At 35.8% G+C, this 27,093-nt stretch overlaps 1 protein-coding gene across 1 annotated transcript in view; it reads left to right on the top strand.

Moving 5' to 3' along the window:
- Positions 1 to 27,093, top strand: part of LOC111043629 (ATP-binding cassette sub-family A member 2) — a 166,108-nt gene that overhangs the window by 99,368 nt on the left and 39,647 nt on the right. The window contains exons 9-14 of the mRNA XM_039441849.1: positions 16,811 to 16,957; positions 19,114 to 19,264; positions 21,752 to 21,825; positions 23,390 to 23,552; positions 24,050 to 24,191; positions 25,856 to 25,970. Coding sequence (XP_039297783.1) covers positions 16,811 to 16,957; positions 19,114 to 19,264; positions 21,752 to 21,825; positions 23,390 to 23,552; positions 24,050 to 24,191; positions 25,856 to 25,970 — 792 coding nt within the window. The remainder of the gene's footprint in view (positions 1 to 16,810; positions 16,958 to 19,113; positions 19,265 to 21,751; positions 21,826 to 23,389; positions 23,553 to 24,049; positions 24,192 to 25,855; positions 25,971 to 27,093) is intronic.

The raw sequence follows: 27,093 nt of genomic DNA, 5'->3' as shown, positions 1-27,093 counted from the left end.
GATGGAAATACGCGAGCACTGACCATAAAAAGCATTTTTCGTCAGAGAGATTTTTCACATTTATAATACATTTTTTGTTTTTCAAAAACTGGGGTGTTTGAATGAAACTGGATGTGTATATAGGATTAAATTTAATCACGTTCACATCCAGTGATTCAATTTTCTTTAGCACCCATCCACTCCCATGTCTTACGAAATTTTCAAAAGATGAGAGGATTTTTCTCACAGCTAACATGAAATGCTCATTAAACTCTTCATAGTTCTCAAGCACATTTAGCGCTATGTTGGAGTAACTATGTAGATTTATTAGAGATGAGACAGAGTCACCAACCTGCTTGTCATCCATCACCACTAATTTATACAGCAAAACGTTGAGGACTATGAACCATTTCACATTCCCATCATAGCGTGCGGCATGTTCCCTAATTATATCGAAAACTCGACGTTTCGAGCTCTCGAGCACACTGGTGATGTCGATATCCTCCTCATCGAGGGTGATGCGATGGCGGGCTGCTGCGGAATTGATACCACGTAGTCTGCGTTCCCTCTGCATGATTCTGAAAAAACAAAACGATCAGGATGAGATAGAGTACAACAACATGTTTAGTTGTGAATTGTCATTGATAGAAGAAGGGTGTGTGAAAATGATATCTCAAGATCACATAATGTTGCATGAAAGATTAAGATTATTATCTTTTGATAAAAGATGGTTGAAATCTTCTCCGCATTTGTCCGCGGAAAACATGGCGAAAGAGGGATTTATATTCTCATCTCCACCAGACATTGTGCGATGTGTATTTTGTTCAATTTATTTGGGAAAATGGGAAGAAAGTGACATACCAGCAATAGAACATGCAAGGTACAGTCCAAACTGTAGAAGGAAAGATAATATAACAATTGAAGAGGAGAATTACGATAATAATATTCTACGAGAATATGAAGAAAGATATTCAACTTTTAATTGTGTAGAAGATTCATCCGTCCAAGGAGAGTACTTTGAAAAACTACCTCCACACCATCTACATTGTGACTTTTGTAAATCATTACGCAATAAAGCAGAGTATTTTGCGAGAAATGGTTATTTCTTACATAAAAATCCATTCTATCTGCAATGTGTCTATTGTAAATATATTATCGGTGAACCAACTGAAAAAGTAATTCATTTACCGTTTTGTTTATACGATGAGTGTGAGAAAGAAGAGCGGGGCTTGGATGTTCCGGATATAGCATATTCTAAAGATAAATCGCATGCATGCAGTATATTGTAGAAGGTTTTTTCTCCTCGGAGGAGAAAACCTGTCCTCGGAGGAGAAAAATAGTCGTCGGAGGAGAAAACCTGTCCTCGGAGGAGAAAATAGTCATCGGAGGAGAAAACCTCTCCTCGGAGGACTATTTTCCTCCTCAGAGGATAAAATCAAAGTAAAAATGTACTTACATGTAGTGCTTGATGCTGCGTGAATCTCCTCGAGTGTAGATAGCGGGCTACAGGTGTAGATAGCAGGATACAGGTGTAGATGATTATGCTATGATTGATTCCTCTCAGGTGACCGCCCTATGATTCCTCTCAGCTGTGTTGTCTCGGCGAGAGCTCAACTGGTTATGAGGTTCGGAACTCGAGTTGAGAGGTGAGAAAATGCTGTGAAAACAATGAAATATTTAATAACTGAATCGAGAATGCTATTCCTCTATGTTGTGAAATATTTAATAACTGAATCGAGAATGCTATTCCCCTATGGTGTGAAATATTTATTAGAAATAGAGTGCTATAAAGTACAATAAATTATCGCTAGAGTGTGCTTTTCATAATAATAATAATAATAATAAGCTGGAGCAAGGTACTCTGTTAGTTGTGATCTTCTCTTTGCTGATACAACATCAAGCTAGTGTACTGAGATGGATAATGTGTTTGGTGTGGAGAACAAGTCTTCAGATTTGTTCGTTCAATTCATTATAGATAGACATTTTAATCAATTAAGTGAATACCATTCTGTTCCTTTAGAAAAAATGAGATATCAATATAAATTAAGTGAACTCTTGGACACGCACCTAGATATATTGGGACAGTTAGCAGAAAAAGGATGGACAAATCTACAATATTTAACTTTTGTGAGAGACTATGAAAAATTAGGAGTTTGGCATAGTGATAACTATAATCATATTCTTGTTTGTGATTTATACGCTTCATCATATGATAAATTCTGGGGCGATGGTGACTTCCCCGATTCATGGAGATGTCCGTGCGTGCATCTTAAAGACTCTATCGATAAAATTAAAAAAGTTATAATAGAAAACAATGCTCATTTAACAGAAGAACAATTAAATCAAGTTATCTGGAATTTTTTTCGAGATTCTGCAGATGAGACAGGCTTAGAACAGGATTGACAAAGAAAGATCAAAATCAAGTATGTGTGCAATATTGTAAATAAATGAAATGCAACAACTTTGCTACTGTTAAAATATTAAAATGTCATATTGATGATAGAAAACGCTGACAAGATTCATGTTTGAAAAATGAGATGCTCTTACTTTGATGTTGAAGGATCTAACATTGATTAACAAAATTAGAATCATGGGTTTTATTGGGGATTTCTAGCAATGTCTCATGCTAAGTTCTAGACGAGATTTTTTTTTTCGTCTTCTAACACATGGATGCTATTCGAAAAATGATCGTGTGTGGCATACTTACAATCTGATAACGATCTGGGAGCACGTGTTGTTGTTGGGGGAGAAATTCGAATTTTTTTCGCCTTGTGGCACGCTCTCGCTCGCACGTGTCTGGAACAGAGAGAGAAACGAATGCTATATAAACACGAGCGATGAGAGGAAAATTACCATTTACATCAGAGACAACAGAGACTTCACACACACACACGAGATGAGTTCGCCGTCCTTTATCCTGCCGGATAGCCCGCCTCCGCAGCATGTGCTAAACTACTGGCAGCGCAAAGCTGCCGAGTCCTGTGCCAGCTCTTCTGCTGCTGCTGCCGCCTCCGCTCCTGCCTCCACTGCACCCGCTCCACACCGTCCGACATCACCAGGGGGCGAGATGGTGATTCCAGACAGCCCCATCCAACGCTTGCGTCCAGCAGCTACGTGGGCTCCGCGGCGTGCTGTGTTGACGACGCTGTCGAACAACATCAGGCAGAGGCAGGCGAAGAGGAAACTCAACTTCGAGGAGGGTGAAGTCAGCGGCGAAGAGGATAGTGTGCTCCCTCAATCAAAGGTTAGTTTCAACAATATTATTAACTTGTGTATGCACAGATTTTTTTTCTGTGATTGATTGTTAAAAAATCTGTGCACATACGAGTCTTTGATTATTTGATATGAATATTATTTGATCTGAATATTATTTGAACTGATTAGAATGCAAGCAATATTTCCTCGAACTGATTAGAAATGGTATTATGAGATATTATCGTTTGAAGTATTCAATCATGCATAAATGTCACCAATATTATTTGAAGTGCTTGGAATGTAAAGGAAATTACGAACCGAATTGATGCTAAGGAAATATTATTTGAACTGCTTAGATATTATTATTATTATTATTTAAAGTAGCCACTCATGCAACAATGTTACCAATATTATTTGAAGTGCTTGGAATGTAAAGGAAATTACGAACCGAATTGATGCTAAGGAAATATTATTTGAACTGCTTAGATATTATTATTATTTAAGTAGCCAATCATGCAACAATGTTACCAATATTATTTGAAGTGCTTGGAATGTAAAGGAATTACGAACCGAATGATGCTAAGGAAATATTATTTGAACTGCTTAGATATTATTATTATTTAAAGTAGCCAATCATGCAACAATGTTACCAATATTATTTGAAGTGCTTGGAATGTAAAGGAAATTACGAACCGAATTGATGCTAAGGAATATTATTTGAACTGCTTAGATATTATTATTATTTAAAGTAGCCATCATGCAACAATGTTACCAATATTATTTGAAGTGCTTGGAATGTAAAGGAAATTACGAACCGAATTGATGCTAAGGTAATATTATTTGAACTGCTTAGATATTATTATTATTTAAAGTAGCCAATCATGCAACAATGTTACCAATATTATTTGAAGTGCTTGGAATGTAAAGGAAATTACGAACCGAATTGATGCTAAGGAAATATTATTTGAACTGCTTAGATATTATTGTTAAAAGTACTCGATCATGCAACAATGATATTTCAATAACTGATATTACTCACTTTATGCAGAGAATTCGATGATAATCTGATGTAGAGATCTGAAACAAATAAGACACTAATCAAATATTTTTCAACAGAAACGTATGCTGGATGAGGACTCCTCTCTCGTACCCTTAATAAAGGAGGCTGAATTGGACTTTGTAGAACTCGTTAACAAACCACTACCCAAGCCATGGGTCCCGTTGCGAGAGTTAGAGGAGGATCAACCATACCGCATCGTCTCAGCGAGGGAGCACACAAACCAGCACGGCCGACGTATAATTTTAAAAATAATCAATGCAGGAAGCAAATGTGAGGTGTATCTACCTCAAAGATTCGCTTCCTGCATTGATGCGGGAAAAATTCGGCATTTCAACGAAACGTGTAAAAATTATGTGTTAGTAGTAACGCATAAGTGCCCAAATTGGACAGATATAAAAATTGTTAAAGCTTAACAATTTTTATATCTGTATACAATTTGGACACTTATGTGTTACGAATTGTATAGATGTATGTAAATAGTTGAATAGATCAATAAAATGTGTGCATATTTGATAAAAAATTGTTTTCAATTCTTACCTGTTGTTGTTGTTGACGATGTTGATAAGTTTGTAATGAATATCACACAGAAGAAGAAGAAGAAATGCTTCAGCTGCTCTGTGTGAATGATAATTTAAATAAGGTGAGCCCGTCTTTTATAGTTTGTTGTGAGCATGCTCAGTAGACTCAGCGCTAGAGGTAAGCGCTGGCAGCTTCTCGCCCCCTCCTTCTCGTGCTCCCACAGATGTGGGTGGCCCAGCATCATTTCTTCCCTTTTCAAATCACATTCACCTTTCAGATTTGAAATAATATTCTTATCATTCAAGCAATGTATCACTTCAATCTGACAGTATAGCATTAGATGTAGAAATATGAATTCACTTCCAACTCATTGGTTGAACATTAAACCAAATCAAGTTGATGTATTGATTAATTAATTAACCTCAGTTAATGTTCAACCATTAAGTTGAAAGGTAATGAAAAATGGTATGTAGGAGAAAAAAGCAGAGTTCGAGAAAAAAGCAGAGTTCGAGGAAACGGGGTAAAGGAATCTTGAGTTCAGCGGCAAGAGTTTTTAAAGGTTTGGCAGGTAATGTAACATCAACTATTCTAAATAAGGTAATTGATAACCTTGGGGAAGAATATCATATTCCCGGATACGAGTGGTGTGGCCCGGGCACGAAGGTTAATGAAAGGTTAAAGAGAGGTGATCAAGGCATAAATTCGTTAGATAAAGCTTGCAAGGCCGACGATATAGCCTATACTCAAAATAGTGATAATAAAACTCGGGCGGTAGCTGACAGGGCTCTAGCGAACGCTGCATGGGACATTTTCAAAAATCCTCAAACACCCCTTGCCGAGAAAGCACTTAGCTATCTTGTTACAAACGTTATGAAAGCTAAAGCGGCGTTTGGTGGGACTTTGAGAAAGAAGAAGAAGAAGAAGGGGGAGAGGAGAAGTTATAGTAACGATATTAGACACAAAGCTATAGCTCAGTTGAAAAAGCATATTGCAGGAAAAGGATATTTTTTGAAGCCTTTTCCTAAAAGTGGTGGCAGACTTCTACCCCCACCCCCACCAGCATCATATGGAGTGAGTTTATTCCCTCAAGTTAAGAAACGTAGAACAACGAAGAAGAGTAGGAAGAAGAATAAGAAGAAGACATGAATATTGAAGGAGAATTGAGTAATTATGATTTGATTGATTGGTCGAAATTATTACAGATTCGGTTAAGAGGCATATATATGCTAGATGCATTACCCAAAAAAATTCTAAAAAACGAGAATGCCATTGTGAATTTAGCAAGGGAAAGCGAGGATGGGACACATTGGGTAGCATATAAGAAAATTGGTTCTAATGTTTGGTATTTTGATCCAATTGGAAATTTACAACCTCCATACGAATTGGACAAATATTGGAAAAAAGAAAATGGAGTAAATATATTTTATAATGTAGAGCATATCGAGGGCTAAAAGTCATAGTAGCGTATCTACAAAAACCCAACTTTTCAGGAGAGCAAAAAACAACTATGAGTACACACTCCCTCACTATTTCTGAGGTCTGTATTAATTTCAACAACCTAGAATTCACATATCAATATTGTATGAATCTTGTGCTTCTACCAGTGCATTCATTTCGATGAATTATTGAAAATTCAATTAAATAAAAATAAAAAGGAAATACCTTGTTCTAGTTACGCTATTGTGACCGTAATCAATTTCCAAAAATGTATCATTTTTTGGAGATAAGCTATTCTGAGAGTGATCAGTTATGAATAGTAACAATTTATTAAATTGTTCCATGTATTTTATAGATGTTTATTGACATTCAATAACAAAATATGAGAGATATATGATAATTTATAAAAAGTATAGAAAATCACAGGTGCCTAATAAGTAGCATTATTGAAAGACTGGAAATTTAAGTACTGAAATGAAATTATAATGCTCTGAGAATGATTGAGGATAACAAAATATGAAACAATAACATTAAAACTAAATTCGAAAATTCCAGCCTCTTCATATAACACTTGAATCAAACTCGAAAATGTTACTATCTTCAATGACTACAGCCTATAGATATTTATCACCAAAACTCATCATTTCTTAATGTCATTTTCTTTAAAGGACTGAAAAAGTGAATACTGCAATACAATAGAAATACTCTGAGAATGACTGAAAATCACATAATATTATGAAACAATTACACTAAAATTACATTGGAATCTCTCAATGATTCTCTTCAAATTATTCACTCTCTTCAATGAATATGATAGGCTATTTATCACCAAAGCTCATCATTTCATGCAGGTGGAAATACAGGTGGTATAGACCATGGCAATTACAGACTGTATTGTAATAGGTCTATAGTTTCTTACATCACCTCGATCTCCAGATTTGTATATAGGTACCAAGAAACTGTTTTTGAAATCTCTGGGGAAGACACCAAGCTTCAGCAAGGCAGAGCCAGTATGGCTAGGTGAATGGCCAGAATAGAAAAACCTAATTACAGGAAGGGATATTTCATCAGGCCCAGTTCCTCTGCCAACATTCAGAGCTTCCAATCTGCGTTGAATATTGATTGGAGTAATGCAGCAGGATGGAACTAACTGGTTTCAACGAAAATCAAATGTCGGGACATTAACCGTGTCCTGCACAAAAATAGATGAAAAATAATCAGCAAAGAGTTCACACTACTTATCAACAGGAGTTGCAGCACTTCTTGTGTCCAGTCTCATAAAAGTAGGTCTGGCTGAGCCTTTTCTCAAACCATCCACATAAGTCCAGAAAGATTTAGAACTTGTCTAAACAAATTCCTCTAATTCAAGTAAATAGTTATTGTATAACACCTTCTTGTCAAAACACGACATTGATCCCTCAAATTGCAAAAAACTTCATAGAGCTGAATACTACCAATTGCCTTATACTTTCTATGAGCAGTTTTCTTGGCTACAATCAATCTTCCTAATTCAATGGAACCACAAGAGACATGAACCTTTCTCATGAGTGTGAACCTCTTGATGGTCAAGCTCATATACCTACAGAAATTACTGAAATGCTCCTCAGATCTAATGATTATCATCAAAATTTGCAACTGGGTAATTCATATTCTGAAACTCCAAAAATATGGAAGCTAAATCACACTCGTGAAAATCAGGTACCTATTTGTTTTACATAGCAGGGTTGTGTCCACCTCCTGTTCCAGGAGTATGTGATGAGTGCCTTTGAGGATGCCTGCCAGGTCGATTGTCTTTATTTAGACCTCTCAAAGGCCTTCGACAGAGTTAACCACTCTCTCCTGGTTGCCAAACTGGAGAGTTATGAGGTGCATGTGTCATGCTCAAGTGGTTGAACAGCCATCTGAGGGACAGAACTCTGATGTTCAGAACTCTGAGGGTCATATGTCATCTCCTTTCCTGGCTCCCTCTGGAGTCCCTTAGGGATCCCATTTGGGCCCCCTCCTCTTCAATTTATTTATGAACGACATTAAAAGCTTCATATCATCCATGTTTCTAATGTATGCTGATGATGTCAAGTTATTCGACAGGGTATTGCAAGACTTAGGACATGAATCTCTGCAGAATTCTCTCAACAACCTTGATTTGTGATGCCTTGATAATGGTATGGCTCTGAATGTAACCAAGTGTGTTGTAATGTATTTCAAGCATTGAATAAGTATACTTGATTCTCAATACTCCTTGAGAGGCATTCCTTTGAAAAGAGTATGCAGTTTCAAGGACCTAGGAGTGACTATGACTTAGTCTCTTAGCCCACTGGATCACATAAGTGTGATCACTGGAGAGGCTAGATCTCTCCTTGGCTCTATATTTTGGTTCACCAGGGATTTCAGTTCTCCCGAGAGTGTCTTGGTTTTGTTTAGGGCTCTTGTTCTTCCAGTGTTGGAATATGGCTCTATTATCTGGGCACCATTCCATCTGTACCAGATTAACCTGCTGCAAAGTGTGGAGAGACGTTTCGTGAGGATGCTGAGCTGCAGGATGGGTTTCAAGTACTTTGAAGCTCCTGTGGAGGAGATTAAGGGACAGTCCATCTCCTCCCTTTGGTTCTGAGGTGGGAACACTATGACCTGGTCCTTCTTTTCAAGACTGTCAATGGATATCTGGACTGCCCTGAACTTCTGGCTAGTATTAACATCTGTGTTCCAAGAGGAATGTGCTCAAGGTTCCATTTTCCGCAGATGCTCTCACCTAACAGCCTATGCCTATAATAGTGGGCTTTCTAGAATACTTCGCTCTGGTTGTGAGGCTGCTGCAGCTGATGTTGATTTCTTTGGGGTGTCCTTGGGCTTTCTCAGGAGAACTATGAAGAGATACCTGCATGGTGTGATTTTGGTGTTCCCTTCCTTGTTTATGCCCCTTGTGGTAAACTTCCATGGGCCTTTTCACTTATATGTAATATTGTATGTTAACTATGATTCATTCTGTATTCTAATTTTTGTCTTTCAAACTATCCACATAGATGTTTTTTATTGTTGTATATTATTATTTATCTATATATTCTTTGCTTGTATTTCTTCTTCTATGTTATTTTCATGTGAAATTCGTGTTGTACCGTTGGAAGTTGAATGAATAAATAAATAAATAAACTTTCTTCCAACTTACAATCATCAGCTTCCTTCAAGCATTTCTTTGCCAACTCACACAAAAAAAACTCCTCTGTTTTTCGTGATCATTGATCAGAATAAAACACAAACAGGAAGAAATACAGAAGCTAGTCTGATTATCTTGTTAAATCAAAATTTGCAACTGGGTAATTCATATTCTGAAACTCCAAAATATGGAAGCTAAATCACACTCGTGAAAATCAGGTATATTGTTTTACATAGCAGGGTTGTGTCCACCTCCTGTTCCAGGAGTATGTGATGAGTGCCTTTGAGGATGCCTGCCAGGTCGATTGTCTTTATTTAGACCTCTCAAAGGCCTTCGACAGAGTTAACCACTCTCTCCTGGTTGCCAAACTGGAGAGTTATGAGGTGCATGTGTCATGCTCAAGTGGTTGAACAGCCATCTGAGGGACAGAACTCTGATGTTCAGAACTCTGAGGGTCATATGTCATCTCCTTTCCTGGCTCCCTCTGGAGTCCCTTAGGGATCCCATTTGGGCCCCCTCCTCTTCAATTTATTTATGAACGACATTAAAAGCTTCATATCATCCATGTTTCTAATGTATGCTGATGATGTCAAGTTATTCGACAGGGTATTGCAAGACTTAGGACATGAATCTCTGCAGAATTCTCTCAACAACCTTGATTTGTGATGCCTTGATAATGGTATGGCTCTGAATGTAACCAAGTGTGTTGTAATGTATTTCAAGCATGGAACAAGTATACTTGATTCTCAATACTCCTTGAGAGGCATTCCTTTGAAAAGAGTATGCAGTTTCAAGGACCTTGGAGTGACTATGACTTAGTCTCTTAGCCCACTGGATCACATAAGTGTGATCACTGGAGAGGCTAGATCTCTCCTTGGCTCTATATTTTGGTTCACCAGGGATTTCAGTTCTCCCGAGAGTGTCTTGGTTTTGTTTAGGGCTCTTGTTCTTCCAGTGTTGGAATATGGCTCTATTATCTGGGCACCATTCCATCTGTACCAGATTAACCTGCTGCAAAGTGTGGAGAGACGTTTCGTGAGGATGCTGAGCTGCAGGATGGGTTTCAAGTACTTTGAAGCTCCTGTGGAGGAGATTAAGGGACAGTCCATCTCCTCCCTTTGGTTCTGAGGTGGGAACACTATGACCTGGTCCTTCTTTTCAAGACTGTCAATGGATATCTGGACTGCCCTGAACTTCTGGCTAGTATTAACATCTGTGTTCCAAGAGGAATGTGCTCAAGGTTCCATTTTCCGCAGATGCTCTCACCTAACAGCCTATGCCTATAATAGTGGGCTTTCTAGAATACTTCGCTCTGGTTGTGAGGCTGCTGCAGCTGATGTTGATTTCTTTGGGGTGTCCTTGGGCTTTCTCAGGAGAACTATGAAGAGATACCTGCATGGTGTGATTTTGGTGTTCCCTTCCTTGTTTATGCCCCTTGTGGTAAACTTCCATGGGCCTTTTCACTTATATGTAATATTGTATGTTAACTATGATTCATTCTGTATTCTAATTTTTGTCTTTCAAACTATCCACATAGATGTTTTTTATTGTTGTATATTATTATTTATCTATATATTCTTTGCTTGTATTTCTTCTTCTATGTTATTTTCATGTGAAATTCGTGTTGTACCGTTGGAAGTTGAATGAATAAAAAATAAATTGCAAAACACGAAAAGTTATTTAGATAGGTCAGATAAGCTAAAAAACGGAATTTTGTAGATACGCTACTATGACTCTAAACCCTCGATATGCAACCATTAAATAGCGATTTTTGTGGTCATCTTACATTATTGTTTCTTGCAAATCAGTTGTAATTAAGTGATTGTGGTGAACACACAAGATGGTGGTTATTACATTACGATCTAACACAAGTGATCTCTATGAACATTTACAAGAAATTATAGAATTGGATAAAAATCGTGAATGGGAAATTGGATTGATTAATTTTTCCAGTTACAATAGTATTGCAAACATTAACAAAGGAACAAATTTCAGCTTCAAATATGGTGATAGATTAATCGAGTTGGATACTGGTGCATATGGAGTTGAGGATATTATAAAATCTTTAAAGAATAAATTGAATATTGATGACAAGAAGAATAAACTTATTATACGTGCAAACGTAAATACTATGAAGATTGAAATTCATTCTGATAAAGCCATTGATTTAACACGTTCTGATTCGATTGCTAAGATACTTGGTTTTGATAATGTTGTTTTGCAGCCAAATAAATGGCATTATTCCAAACATTTGGTTAACATAACAAGCGTTGACAGTATTCTTGTTGAGTGTAATTTAGCTTGCGGCAGTTACTCTGAGGGAAAACAAAAACATGTAATCTACGAATTTTTACCAAAGGTTCCTAGCGGTTATTTAATAAACGAAGTACCATCACCGATTATTTATGTACCTTTGAATACACATCGAATTCAAACTATTAATGTAAAGGTAACGGACCAGAACGGATCGTTTATTGATTTCCGCGGAGATACAATTACAATTAGGTTGCACATACATGAAAAGTAATGGGTTATCTTATTTTCAACCCACGTTCGAATAAGACCAATCAAGTCATTAGAGAAAGGAACGCGATAGCGACAACACCTAAAAACAAACGTGCTTTGTCAGCTAAAAGCGCGAGAATATTAGAAAAGTTGGGTTTTATAGTCGATTGGCGACATGTTAGGCGGGGGAGCGGCAGCAATTAGTGAAATTCTGGATGTGGAGACAGACCTTCAGTTTTATAATGATATTACTAAATTCCAATTTCACACTCATACAGTTTATTCGGGACAGGATATAAAAAACTCTGACGAGGCACGTATTGGCATAAATTCTTTAGATGTCTATTCTTTACCTTGTAAATCATTCATATTGATTGAGGGAACAGTTAACTGTACAAAACCGGGAAAAGACCCAGCCGATACACCAGTTGCAGCAGACTATAAATTAAGCAGTAACGTAATCGGTAACCTTTTTGACGAAATACGATATGAATTAGCAGGTCAGCAAATTTCTAAATCAAGATTGATTGGATTAACATCCACAATTAAAGCTATATTGGTGAAAAATACTCTCGATAAAAACACATATCACTTGGCTGGTTTTGACAGAGCAGGATATGAGCTAACGGATAATACATTCACTTTCTGTGTTCCGCTGAAATTAATCCTCCCGTTTTTTGAAGATTTTCAAAGAATAATTTTAAATTTGAAACAGGAACTCGTCTTATTGAGGTCACCGACAGATCTAAATTGTGTTGAGTCTCAAAGCGGAACAAACGTTAGTGTGAAAATTACAAAACTGCAATGGCGCATGCCCTACATAACTTTAGAAGATCATGTAAGACTGAAATTTTTGAGACTGCTCGATGCTGACACTCCACTGAAATTAGGTTTCCGCCATTGGGAAATTTGTGAATTACCAAATTTGCAAAATTCACTTAACCATTCTTGGGCAGTTCGTACCACATCGAGTTTTGATAGTCCAAAATACGTTATAATTGCATTTCAAACTGATCGTAAGAATAAATAAAAAAATCAATATCTAATTTCGATAGCTGCGGTATTTACAATGTTAAAGTATATTTGAACAGTGAGTATTATCCATATGAAAATCTGCTAGGTAAGAAGGAGGTTTTATACCGGATGTTCTTGGATTTCGCGTCCTCGTATTATAATCATTCAATCAATAGCGAACTCGGAACAGAAATCGATTTTAAAACATTTTGTGAATCAACACCGCTGATTGTTGTAGATTGTTCACACCAACCAAGTCATTTGAAATCATCGACAGATGTTCGTATTGAAATGGAATTTAAAAGTGCAGTACCTGCAAATACTTCCGCCTATTGCGTTTTAATTAGCGATCGTGTGATGGAATACACACCTCTCACGAGTATGGTGAAAGAAGTTCAGTAATTTGTTGATAGAGTGCATCACTGCAGGTTATATAAGGTGTGTACTGCGACAAATGTAAGCCATTATCAGTTTCACCTTTGAACAGCCAACATGTCCTATTCTTTGTGTTCTGATATTTTGGACAAGCCACAAACTCGCTCTATTGGTATTCAGTGCGATCTTGATAGTTTCTATTATGAAGCAAGGTGCAGTACGCCGAAGCCGCTGGAGGTGGAGGAGGAGGAGGAGGAGAGGAGAGACGAAGGATTACCGAACCCGCTGCAGGTGGAGGAGGACAAAGGAGGATTTGAGGAATCCGCCGCCGCCGCCGCTGAGGGGAGAGACAAAGCCCGCGAAGAGAAAGAAGGTCAAGCGAGTGCTAAAATTGCTACGGTTGATCTTCACTGGTTTAAACAAGATTGTAATCAAATTATTGTGAAAGAACTTGCCATAATTGATCAGTTTAATAATTATATTGTGTTCCATTTCAAATCACCATTTGCAAAGACAGAATTGAGTGCAAAATTGTATAACGATGTAACATGGTTAGAACGTCACTATCATAAAATAAAATGGGAAGATGGAGATTTAGAATACAGTGAGTCATTAATACGTGATTACCTTGCAGCTTATGAGAAAATTTTCACAAAAGGAACTGAGAAAGCAAAGTTTTTAAGAAGATTGCATAGCAACGTACAATGCATACCAGAGGATTTTCCAAAACCTGATTTCAGCTTTTTCACTAGTTCATGGTGTTATGCTGCATGCAACATTCATAAAAATAAACCACATTCTCGCTGTGCGTTATTCTCTGCTCAACATTATAATTCTTTGTTGTTTAAAAATATGTATCAAACAAATAATTTCTTGTGCGAAAACAATCGAATGCAAAGTATGAAAATGGCTCCAATGTACACAAATTCACAGAAAAGAAACTTTGCTCGTTATGGATTCTTCTACAACGGAAAGGATCTACAGTGTGTTTATTGCCTGCATGCATTGAGACTGCATAAAGCGCGTACATGTTGTCTATCGTCAATTGATGAAGAAAGACCACTTAATTACTCTATAATAGTTCCTGCATACACTTAGTTTTCTTCATTTGCTCAACAACATGGATCCGAGAAAGTGGTTGGCTCCCGACAACGAATTGGAAGTGAGGTTAAAAAACTGTATTGATTGGTACGATGAGTGTGAAAGTGCAATTAGGAAATCAACTCCTGAAAATTATAGTTTGGCGAAGCAATTGAAAGACATTTTTCTAAGCACGGTGAATTTAAATGATATAAGAGACTATCTATGTTATTATCTTCCTCATAATTTATGTATAGATAAGCTAATTAGAATTGAAGATGAAGTTATGTATTGTTGTAGTGAAATGTGTAAATAAACGTTTTCTGCCTTCAAATGATTTTTCATTCCGATATCCCATTCACGTTTTTTAGTTTAGTTGCTGCTTAGAGCTAGAGCAGACAGCACGTGTGGGGTAATCTTTAGTGCACGTGCGCCTATAACACGTGCATCTCATCAATTTAGAAATCTTTCCCCCTCATTCGAGTCACGTCAAACATCTGCGAGATGCAGTGTTATGGTTTTTCAAAATTCAAAAAATTATCTCGTCTCTTGATGTCAATTTCATTTAATGAATTTGATTCAATTGCGAAGAATATTAAATTTTCAACAGGATGTCAAGATGTTGATTTACCGTTAACAAAAACAGAAAATGTACACTTTTCGATTCTATCTGAGATTTTCGAACTGCTCAATATTCTAGACAGCGGTCATCTACATTATGATTGTACAAATGATTCGTCATTATCTGTTGTTAAAAATTCCGATGAACTTTGGAAATGCTTGTACGATATTGCAGATAAAAAATGTAAAAGAACGTAGAGATTTATAGCATTAGATGAGAGAGAATTTCTCAATTCAATTAGATGTAGAGAGAGACATTGACCTCACTTTGGATTAGAGTAATATGGATTCACTTTAATCTGTCACCAAGGGAATTTTTCCCTCTCATCTATACTGGGAGAGAATTTCTCAATTGATCCTTATCTTCTTTCCTTTCGGAAAGGGTGCGGGAAAGATATGGTACGAGTAAAAGAAGGAGATCTCTATCTCTTGAGCCTGTCATCGTAGTATATCATTGGAGCGAAATGGATTCACTTCAATCTGTCAGTATAGCATTAGATGTAGAAATATGAATTCACTTTAATCTGACGCCAAAGGAATTTCTCAAAGTGAGTCTGGCATTAGAGCGAAATGCATTCACTTCAATCTGTCAGTATAGCATTAGATGTAGAAATATGAATTCACTTTAATTTGACACCAAAGGAATTTTTCCCTCTCAAAGAGATTTTTTCCCCACATCTATCATTCACCTCAATCTGTCAGTATAGCATTAGATGTAGAAATATGGATTCACTTTAATTTGACAGTGGAGAGAGGGAATTTTTCCTCCTAAAAGGGAAATTTTTTTTCCCTCACCTGGAGAGAGAGAGAGAGATATCTTACCCCCCTCACCTCCACTGGACAGGGGGAAGGGGAAATCTATTTTTAGAAAGAGAGAGAAAGATATATCTCCCTCTCTCTCTATCCCCCTCACCTCCACTGGACAGGGGGAAGGGGAAATCTATTTTTAGAAAGAGAGAGAAAGATATATCTCCCTCTCTCTCTATCCCCCTCACCTCCACTGGACAGGGGGAAGGGGAAATCTATTTTTAGAAAGAGAGAGAAAGATATATCTCCCTCTCTCTCTATCCCCCCCACCTCCACTGGACAGGGGGAAGGGGAAATCTATTTTTAGAAAGAGAGAGAAAGATATATCTCCCTCTCTCTCTCTATCCCCCTCACCCCCACTGGACAGGGGGAAGGGGAAATCTATTTTAGAACACCCCCCGCCCTACAGGCGGGGGGAAGGGGAGGAGGGATGGACGAGGGGGGAGAGGGGGGAGGGGATTTCGAGCAAAAAAGTCCGTCAGTTTTCCCAAACCTTCTCTACTTTCAAAATATTGATTGCAAAGAGATGTTAGGCTGGTCTTTAAGCAAAGGATTCGAAACTAAGTTTGAATTTTGTAATTAGAAAACTGTGTAATGGAAAATTTATTGGCTTGTTATGATCGGCTTGTAGAAAAAATTATTGTCGGTGTATTGAATGTCTAGACCTATATATATTTAAATTCTCTCAGAACATCTAATAAAGGCCAATAGCTACTTGAAATTCAAAAGTAACCATAGCCTACATCCGAGGGAATAAGAATGATATCTTTTCAATATCAATGTAAAGAAATAAGATAATTATTGTCCATCTCAGAAAGACAGAGAGAACGTTGCTTTTAAATCACTGTTTGTGGTATAGTTGCATACGGTATCCAGGTACCCACCGCAACTGGTAGGTGCGGAACAGGAGTAGCCTACATACTTATATATACCAAAAATGACCTTCCTAGACTTGAAATTGTGGATAGGCCTACTATGAGTGCATAGGATAAATAAATTAAGAATACTTTAACTTGTTAAAAATGTAAATACTGCTGTGGTTCAAAAAATGTATGTTTTATTTACAGACTGCTGGATTCTTCGGAAGTTTCGCATCCAATATACCAAGCTTATTGTACTTTATACCAAGCTATATAGTGGGTGCATCTGGGAATTTGTATTTCTGGGTAATGTCACTCGTCAACTCAGCAGCATTCGCACTTGCCATGGATAAGGTTAGCTTTGATATGCCACAAGTGTCCAATTTTTTTCAAATACCGTTTAATTTTTAATGAATTAAAGAAATATTTTCTATCCGAAAAAGTTAGTTATTTCCATGTGAAGGAACCGAGAAGGGGCGAAATGAAGGAATGTACAAGCCTCAATTTCAATTTAGACGGGGGGGAGGTTAAGTCCATAGGCTTGTGTGCTCACCTGCTACAATGTTTATTAAGAATTATGCTATTATATACAGTATATACAGTGATACTGTACCACATTGTAGCCTAAAAGTTGTGTAGCTAACAATCTTATAATAGGTACTCCTAGTTGTTTGAAGCTACAATATGTAGCCTATACATTTACTAATAATATACGAGTCATATCAATACTTATTATTAGGCCTATTATAGATGAAGTGATCTGTGATATAGTGGATAGAGTGCTTGCTTAGCAGCCTAGAGATCCCAGGTTCAAACCCACTCTCAGGTATCACCAAAAGCTTTAGCCAAGTCTCTCATCCCATGTTATCGGATGGGCTCGTTGAATTGACTATCCCGGCTGAAGTATGACAGTCGTAAGGGCTCATTGTCATTATATATCCAGGCGAGTTGGGTCCTTCCCGTAAGGGACTCCCCACCAACAAAAGACACGAATTCACAAGGTATTTTGGGGCAAAGAAAAGTTACCCATACCTATCTGGAAATAGATAGAAGAATAGAGATGGATAGATAGACTTGAGATAGATGGAGGCTAGAAATCGATTAATCGTTATTAAGAAATTATATTCATGATTGCAAAAGAAACAACAATAATATTATTGTAATATTTAGTACATCTACAAACGTGATCAATAGAGAAGTTATTTTGACGTCTCCTCGATCTGTTAAACCGATATTTTCAAATTTCAGAAGTGAGACTTGAGAAAATGTGATCCTGATACAAAGAACGTTATATTCAGTCAGTCCTGGTATATACATGTCCAGTCACCAAGCTCGGTCAAGACATTTGAACTCAAACAAACTGGATACACTTTAAAGAAGGCACCAAAGTGATCGATTATTCTAACTACTGTATTGCCATGAGATCATAGTCGTTAGTGAACTCTTTGTAAACCGTCCGTTATTATTTGACCATGTTCCGAGTTTGACCGAGCTTGGTGAAATCTGGCATCAGTCAGTCAAAATTCAAACATTTACGAAGTTCTATTCTAATAATATAATGATAACGAATTAATGAACTCATGTTTATTATATATGGATAAAATAGAATAAGTAACTTACCCTTTTCTAATGTTCAATGTTTTTGCAATTTTAATAAGTCAGTTTTGTAAAAAGAAGTAAAAGTTGATTTCTAAAAAAAGGGTACTTGCTATATTTCATTCCTATTAATTATATTTCTATTTAATCAGTCATTATATTCTGGAAATTCTCATCAATTACAATTTTCGTTAATCTAACGATCTACTTATGTAGTTCATCTCATCAAGCTAGATAGAGTAATTTTGGGTTTCAACATTTTCTGAAAATAATCTTAATGATAAAAAAATCACACACAAATTGAATCTTAAACAAATCTATACATTTAAAATGTTTGGTCAGATGGAGATGAGAAATCTTTAGACATCTCTATCTTGATAACAGAGTATTTCCACACTCCGGTATCCAGGAGCTTGATTATTTTGAACCTGATTATATATTGAACGTCATTATACATCATGCAATTACTGTAAACCGTACTGCATGTTTTATATCATCAGTATGCTTGGGAACACGTATGAACAAATGCATATGAACAAATATTTGACAATAGCAGGCGATTCTATGATAGTGCTGACTGCTTGGGAGAGTAAGTCTTGTAATGAAAATTAATTCATTTAATGCCTCAAATCAATATATCATATACATATGCCTCATAAACATAATATATGAAATAAATCAATTGAAAGTACAAAAAATATGATGAATTAATTTTACAATAAAATTTATCAATAATTTTATTCCGTAAGTATTGTAATATTAATGCCATATGACAAATATGAAATTGTTATTAATACTGTTCCAAGTGATCATTCATTCCAATCATCATTTTCATTATTCATTTTATATTATTAAGTTTATGAATATAATTCATATTCTGTTAGTTATATTAATTAGACTTAACTCTATTGCAGGCTCTTATGCTGGAATTGGATGGTGTTGGAGTGCAATTCCATAATCTTTGGGAGGGCGACGGTTTAACATTTGGACATAGCTTGTTGGCTTTGGCTATTGACATAATGTTCTATGCACTCCTTGCATACTATCTGGACAATGTGATACCAAGTGAGTTTTATCTATCCCATTGATTTATATCATATTTTCATGTAATCATCATAATACTAAACCCATTGATAGAATAGATGAATTTCTAATTGAATATTCATACAATAAAAGAGTATTTTAACAATAAATTTATTATTTGTTTCCTGTTTTATCAAATAATGTAAAATAACCTTATCATTATACGCCAAACATTATAACAACGGACTCAACCCAAAGCAGAGAAAACTCATAAGATAGTTTTATTCTATATTCAAATCTTGATAATATAGTAGTAAACAGGTGAATTTTAGGTCCTCAAACTTCTCAGTTAGCAGAAGTGTATCAAGTATCAAAGAAAAGAGTTGGTTGAAGAGAACTGGAATGGAGTATTACTGTAATTGTTGGTTTTTCTCTTGATTTTTATAGCATCCAGTTGGAGGAATATTGTTTGTGGAGGTGAGATCCATTGGTTCAGCCTTCTTTTCCGGTCAAGGATTGAAATAGAGGTTATTATTCACATAAAAGGATATTCTACTGCTTTCGCGTTGCCATTCGAATACCTTAGCACTAAACTAATTTGTGCGGCTATCTCCGTTGATGTATTCTTATTCCTTGCATGTTGAGCAGCGGGATTGCTTCCACATGTTGCATCAACACATGTGTTGATGAAGCCTTTCCTGATGTTTCTCTGCAAATCTTTGGATGACTGTCGCCATTCCTAGGTCGCGGTGGAGATCAGAGTTCCAGACTTCACAACTCCTGAGTACTTTACTCCGGAAGAATGTCAACATTGGATGATCGGGTGCATCCCCAGAGTTGAACTCCGTAGATCCAAACTTACGAGAAGCAATTTGTATAAATTGACAACTTAGATGTCCTCCCAATTAGCCAGTACATTTTCTTGAAATTCATGCGAAGTTGTTCTCTTTCATTCTTTATAATTATACCTATCATCAGTCATACCTAGATTTGCAGTGTTGGACTAGGATAAAATATTCTCATTGGGGATCTATTGACCACTTTTATTTGTAAAGACAAAAATGATGAGGTGAAGGGATTATTCACCGTAGTTTCTCTGTAAAAATACTGTATTATCTTCTTACCTTAGTGGCACCACAAAGTAACAAGGATCTTCTTTCCTCTACCTTCTCTCTGCTGGCAGCACAACTGAGAGCACAGCGCATTCTTCAGGATGAAACTTGGGCAACCAACTAAGTTGGTTATAGTTTCTCAACTCACCGATAAATAGCTCAACTGATTCAAGCCACAAAATAAGGAAACCATGTGTGCTCTCTCCCCCGTGTTCTAGCCTTCACATTTCTCATCAGAATTTTGTGGAACAGAAGTATGACTAACTAAACCAATAGATCCTGTTTATGCAGAATATGAATTGAAGCAGTATTTTCACCGTTTTGTTACTTTTGGAAGATGAGCATGGTGCCGTTGCCTATCTTCGCGGTACTATTTATGTTCATCTATAATAATCTGAAAGATAATATAATAAGTAAAGAACTGTCTTATACATGTAGCCTACGGAATAGGAGATTCACGAATGATGCATCATCACGTCTTTTGAACTACATGAATGATTAACTTGAAATATTGTAATTTGCATATAGATTCTTAATTTACCGTGGATGGTTATAGGCCTATTTTCAATCCTAAAAGATTTTTTAGTAAATCGAGTTTTCAATTCGTTATGCCTCCAGTTTGTTATACTTTCTTACTTTGTTTGAGAGTGGTCATAGATTTAATAGTTTATTCAATTGTTTTATTTTAAATCTTCTTATTCTTCTTGGAGGTATATAATATCCTCTTTTTCCATATCTACACTATATTTTATTATAGAGAATTGGTAAAGAGTATAAAAACATGAATTAAAGATTTTCTTTTGAAAAGAAATTGCACGATAGGTCTGATTGGGAATCCTATTCGACTTATATTCGAATCCCACCGAATCCCATCGATTAGGCATGGACGTTTGATGACCTCATAACTTACCCTCGCACTTCCCATTACCCACGCACAAACAAAAGCTCATGTGGGCATCATCAAAAAAATAAATTGGTCATCAGGTCTGAGATTACTGAACTGATTAACATGAAATTGAGTGGATTAGATACGGTACTGACTTCAGAGGCTCGGGTTCAAATCCCGGCCCGGGCAAGATTTTTTTCTCGGGCCACTCCCTGTTTCGGATGGACACGTTAAGACGTCGGTCCCGGCTGCCTAAAAACATGACATCAAGTCATGTAAGAGGCCCTGAAATTGATCAGTTGCGACCTGAAAACCCTGATACCAGACCTGAGCCAGCCAGGTCACTCAATATTATTATTATTAAGGTTTTTGTAATTTTTGTATTTTAATGAAATGCTTTAATCAATAATTAATCATATATTTGATTAGGATAGCAACTCCTATTTGTATGAATACTTGCCCAAGAACAAATAATAAAACTATTTGAATTTGATTTTGAATGTGAATGATCATGATTTTATTCATTTTCAGGCAGCTATGGTACAAAGCGATCTTCATTTTTCTTCTTGAAATGGCAGTACTGGTTCCCAAGGTCAAGGGAAAAGGTTGGTAGTTGAAATTTAATGAGACTTTAAAAATTAATAATTAAAGTTACGATATTTTGATTGAATCTAGAATGAATGTACAATTGAGCTCTAGATTCATTCTTTATATACTATATAATGCTGGATATGTTACGGCACACTATTTATTCATACGCCAGTAGACTAAGATTATATACACTAGAGTTTGAAGGATAAGCATGCCAGTACAGCAACATGCCAAAGCAATTGTTACTTACAGTAAACAGTGATAACTCAACACTTTCTACTACAAAATTTTTATAATTTATTAGAGTGCGAAAAAAATGAAACACTATAAAATACTTTATATAGTCCCCCATTCACAGACGTATAGTCTTCACAGACGTATAGAATTCTTGGGACAATTTCACTCCATCTGATGTTTTGTATGGAATGCAGGTATTGTACATATCCATGTAATTCAATGTGAAGAAATAATTTGATTTGATAGTTGTTATTTTAATTATTAATATTTTCCCTAGAGGGCTAAATTAGCCTACTACAATTATTATTATTGAAAAAATAAGAATCACTTTGTGATTTAATAGACAAATAGAAAGTGTAATTTTTTAAAGGAATTTTTTTTATTTCTGAAGTTTCCATACACAGCATGGAAGTCCTCAAACATAATACTGGTATTAACAGATGCAAGTTATCATTATGTTGTGCGATGGGGATAGAATGAGGATGAGAGTCTGTGAAAAACTAATCACCAGCCTTCAGTCCCAAATGAGAATAAATTGCTCAACACAATACATTATTCTAGTACCCAAAAACCCAGCTTTTGCGGCTAATTTTTGGAAAAATAACTATCAGGGAGACTTTAGATAGGTACAGAAGAAGGTTATACAACATGTATGATACTCTTATATATAATACTCATGAGGATATATGATACTTAATGTTTTTTCAATGTGTGGCACAAAACGTATACAATACTGTTGAAGAGTGGATTCAGATCGGTCTCCAGTTTTTGAACAACGTTTTGTGAACATTCCAGTAGCTATAGCCAATTAGCCACACATGATAATAGCCTACATGTGAATAGGGTTCGAACTGATGTCTGTTGATCATATAAAAAATGTTCCAGTTAGCAATAATATTGCTATATTGTTATCATTGTGTGGTAGACTCCCTATCCTACATTGATTCTCCTGAACAAAAAGTACTCACCCATGTCACTAAACTTAAACTGTCATCAAACTTAATTCAGATAAGTATTTTAATTTGAGTTTATTATATACGCATTTTTAGTTGAGTTCTGAATGTATTTCACTCCTGTTTGCAGACAAGAGTTTTCTTAAGCAAACAGTATTCTATTCAATTATCTGTAATATAATTTGTGTAACGGAATTTGTTATGTAAGTTAATGTTGTTGTCATTGAATAAAAGTTGATTTGGTGTCTATAGTGTGATTCACTTTAAACTGTCAGCATTTCTCATAAAAATCAACGGTACCAGTTTTCAACCAAATCTGACGGTTAAAAGTGCATTTACCTATCGACAAAGTTAAAGTAGAAAAGCTTAAGAATTGCTGGTTTCTCAGAAGCAGGATGGCGATGAAAACGGATTCGGAATGACGTCTGAAGAACTGGAAAATGAGGATATTGAACCCGTTCCCGAAACAATGAGAGGAAAATGTGCTATCAGAATAACTAATCTTCATAAGACCTTCTACAGTTGCAGAAAACAACATAATGCTATCAATTGTAAGCTATTTAACGAGAATAATCATTTTTAATTTGGAGATTAATCACATCCTGAGCTTTTCTCTTCTTGCAAATTTCCTTGTATTTTTATTTTTTACCTATCACATTTGATTGATAGGAATTTCACATCTAAGTAAATAGTGTTTCTTTATTTATTAGTAATTTATTTCTTATATATTTTAATTCATTTTTCACTGAATCTTGAATGGAATTTACTAAATAATTTACTATTCAATTTCTATCCAATATCTGTTTTTCACGAACCTCTATACGATATCATCCATGCTCAATAATAGGAAGACTGTTCTCGCTAGGCGTCAAATCTGCAAATTAAGAAGAAATGAATCCAAAAAAATGAAAGTGATTCGGCACGTTAGTTTCAATACTAGAAAAATAATTACATTAATTTTATAGCCAAAATAACATTTTATTTAGTAGTAGCTGACAATATTAAAAATTTATCACAACCAAAGTGTTGCATTATTTTTCACTCGCAGGTCTCAATTTAACTATCTATGAAGGCCAAATAACTGCTATTCTGGGACAAAATGGAGCTGGAAAAACAACTCTTTTCAATATTCTGACAGGCTTGACTAGCCCTACTAAAGGAACAGCTCATATCTTCGGAATGGATATCAGGTATAAAAATCAAATTATTCCGATTAAGTTGTATGGCTTCTATTGGAAGACTCATTTATAATAAGTACTTAACGCTACAAAACTTGATTAAAACTAATATTAATGAATAAGCAAAATTTTTGAATGAGTTAAAATTCCATAAATAGCTTATAAAATATGTATTATCTCTCGTAACTTATAGTACTCACTTCATTATTATTGACTCAGCCTGAATAAGTTATTAATTTTACTTAATCAAATGAAATAAAATTCATTCATCATCCACAATGTACAATTTACAATTGTTTTCAATAATAGCCTATACATTTTGTTGAGAAAAAATGCATCCGCAAAGAAACGTGAACGCAGATGAGGAGTTGCTCACGTGTTGCTTACTTTTGTATGAAAGAAATATAGAAATGAGTAGGTCTATAAACATTTATGTTACTCGAATGAAATATTACTTTATTTAGCAGATTGCTTATTATGATTTACAGAAATCATTCCCACAGAAAATAAATGAATACGGTAATAGCGGGCGCCGTATCAGTCAGCTGATGTCGTAGTAGAGCAAATTTGGTCTTGTTAGAGAGGCCAAACCATAAAGTTCTCTTCCCGAAATGTTCAGTCGCCATCATGCCTTGGAGCAATGAGAAGCGTGCGTTTGCCGTTGAGACTTATTTTTCGAGCGGATGTTTTTGGTCACAACCCAGCGTGCATTTCAAAATCACTATAATTTAGCTCCTTTGGCTACTGTCCCAGAGCGGAAATCAATATTGTTGCGTGGGTCACTACGTTCAGACAAACTGCAAGTGCGACAAGATGAAGAAATGAAGACCCTCGACCCATTAGGTCACCGTTGAGGCAGTGGGAGTTTCAATGTTGCAATTAGAATTAGGAGCGATTTGGAGTGGCCAGCCCGATATCGCGATTTGAACTCTTGTGATTTTTTTCTATGGGGGTTTTTGAAATCCCTTGTTTAAATGAACCGTTCAAAGACCCTACAAGATTTGAAGATCAATATTAGGGAAGAAATTTCTAACATAACGCGTGCAATGCTGGCAGGAGTCATGACAAACGCCAGAAATCGGTTTACTCAGTGTATGGAGAATTGGGGACGTCACCTACCTGATTTGATATTCAAAACTAATTGAAACAAAACTTTATATATGTGTCTACATTACAAGAAATAAATACAAACTTTCTGATCCATACAAAGAGTTCAATTCACTTTTGAAAAAAGGAAGTTTCGCTGCCGCATTCTGTATCATGATGATTGTGATAATAATAGAAAATAATCAAAGCATTGGCATTGAAATCCATAAACTATTGCCTGTCTATAAAGTATTATAAAGAAAGGAATTGTTTTATACATGTACGTGATAGAAAATACCCGTGTATAATATTATAAGGGAAGGTATTGTCTTGTACACGTACGGTTTGAAAAATTCAGGATTGATGCCTATTTTCAGTTCTTCAAGATTTAATACGTAAAGTTTCCAGTTTGTCAAGTTTACAACTCGTCAGGTTTTCAGTTTGACAAGATTCCAGTCCGTCAATATTTCAATTCATCAAGTTTCCAGTTTGTGATATTTTGCTTGAGTTGACATCTATGTATAATATTATGAAGAAATGTCCAGCCAGATGGATACAAGAGCTAATGATGTGGGATTATATCATTCCAGGAATGCTGAAAATATGGAAAACATAAGGAGTATGACTGGTGTATGTCCTCAGCATGATATACTCTTTGATTTGTTGACACCTAGAGAGCATCTTCACTTTTATGCAACAATCAGGGTAAGAATAATGTTGTTATTTAACGAGGAAAATATTAAAGTATTATGATGACTCACGGTATCTTAAATATTAAATGCCTTCAATTGCATGAATAGACAACGTGGTACAAAATTACTTTTCTACAACTATAGAAAAATATGTTTTCTTTGCTCTCATTCTATTGTCATTACAGAAATAATTTTAAAAAACACATAAAAATGACCACTTTTTGTTAGGTCTTTCATACTTTCATGTAAGTTACAGAATAACAGCTCGATACTTTAGTTCCGTTGTTCACTTGTCATTGTAAATGATGACAATAAGATAGAATATAATAAGTCCTTATCATTATAATATGAGATAGTGAGTGATGAAAATACTTTAAAGCATTATATAGGTTCATGAGTATCAATAGATACAGCATTATTCAAAGAATGAATCAATCTTTCAGAATTGGAACAACAGATGAATGAATTATTAATGAAGTGGATCGATTACGGAGTGAACGATGGAAATTGTCATGCCGCTAGACTAGGGTTGAGTAGACAAGTATTTTTTCAGTAAGAAAATCAAGCCATGTCAATTCTGACGTCATCTAAAGGTATTAGGAAGTGCATTTTATGCACGACAGGCAGAAGTAGAAGATTGAACTACAGTGAGATTCACTTTAATCTGTCAGCATTGATTGAAAGAAAAGCTTTCATGTTAATTATAAGGAATACTGACAGTTTATAGTGACATAACTATATAATAAAATTATAAATATAAGTATATCAAGATTTATGTCTCTCATAATTCAAGGCTATTTAGACTACATTGAGTTGATAATCCAAATTCTGTGCTTGAGACTGAGCAGGCTACTTTGCAGATGACTGTATTTTGTATATTAATTTGTTATTCCAGAGATAAGTTTCTATTCATATATTATCTAGGCCAAATTCAATAACCTGTATGATTGGAATGGAAATTGAACATTTTTTTTTTTTTTGCTGAGGGTGTAGCCCACATGAGAGCTCTAGGAAGAGAGAGGATATTAGGAAGCGCATTTTATGCACGACAGGCAGGAGTGAGCTGAAGTGAGATTCACTTTGATCCTAGAGTTTAAGGTGGGTTCCGAACCACCAGGAAGCAATTTTACAACTCA

This window comes from Nilaparvata lugens, chromosome X (assembly GCF_014356525.2).
Source record: "Nilaparvata lugens isolate BPH chromosome X, ASM1435652v1, whole genome shotgun sequence".
Classification (NCBI taxonomy): Eukaryota; Metazoa; Arthropoda; class Insecta; order Hemiptera; family Delphacidae; genus Nilaparvata; species Nilaparvata lugens.
The sequence above is the reverse complement of the archived record's forward strand: the minus strand, read 5'-3'. Positions and strand labels throughout refer to the sequence as shown.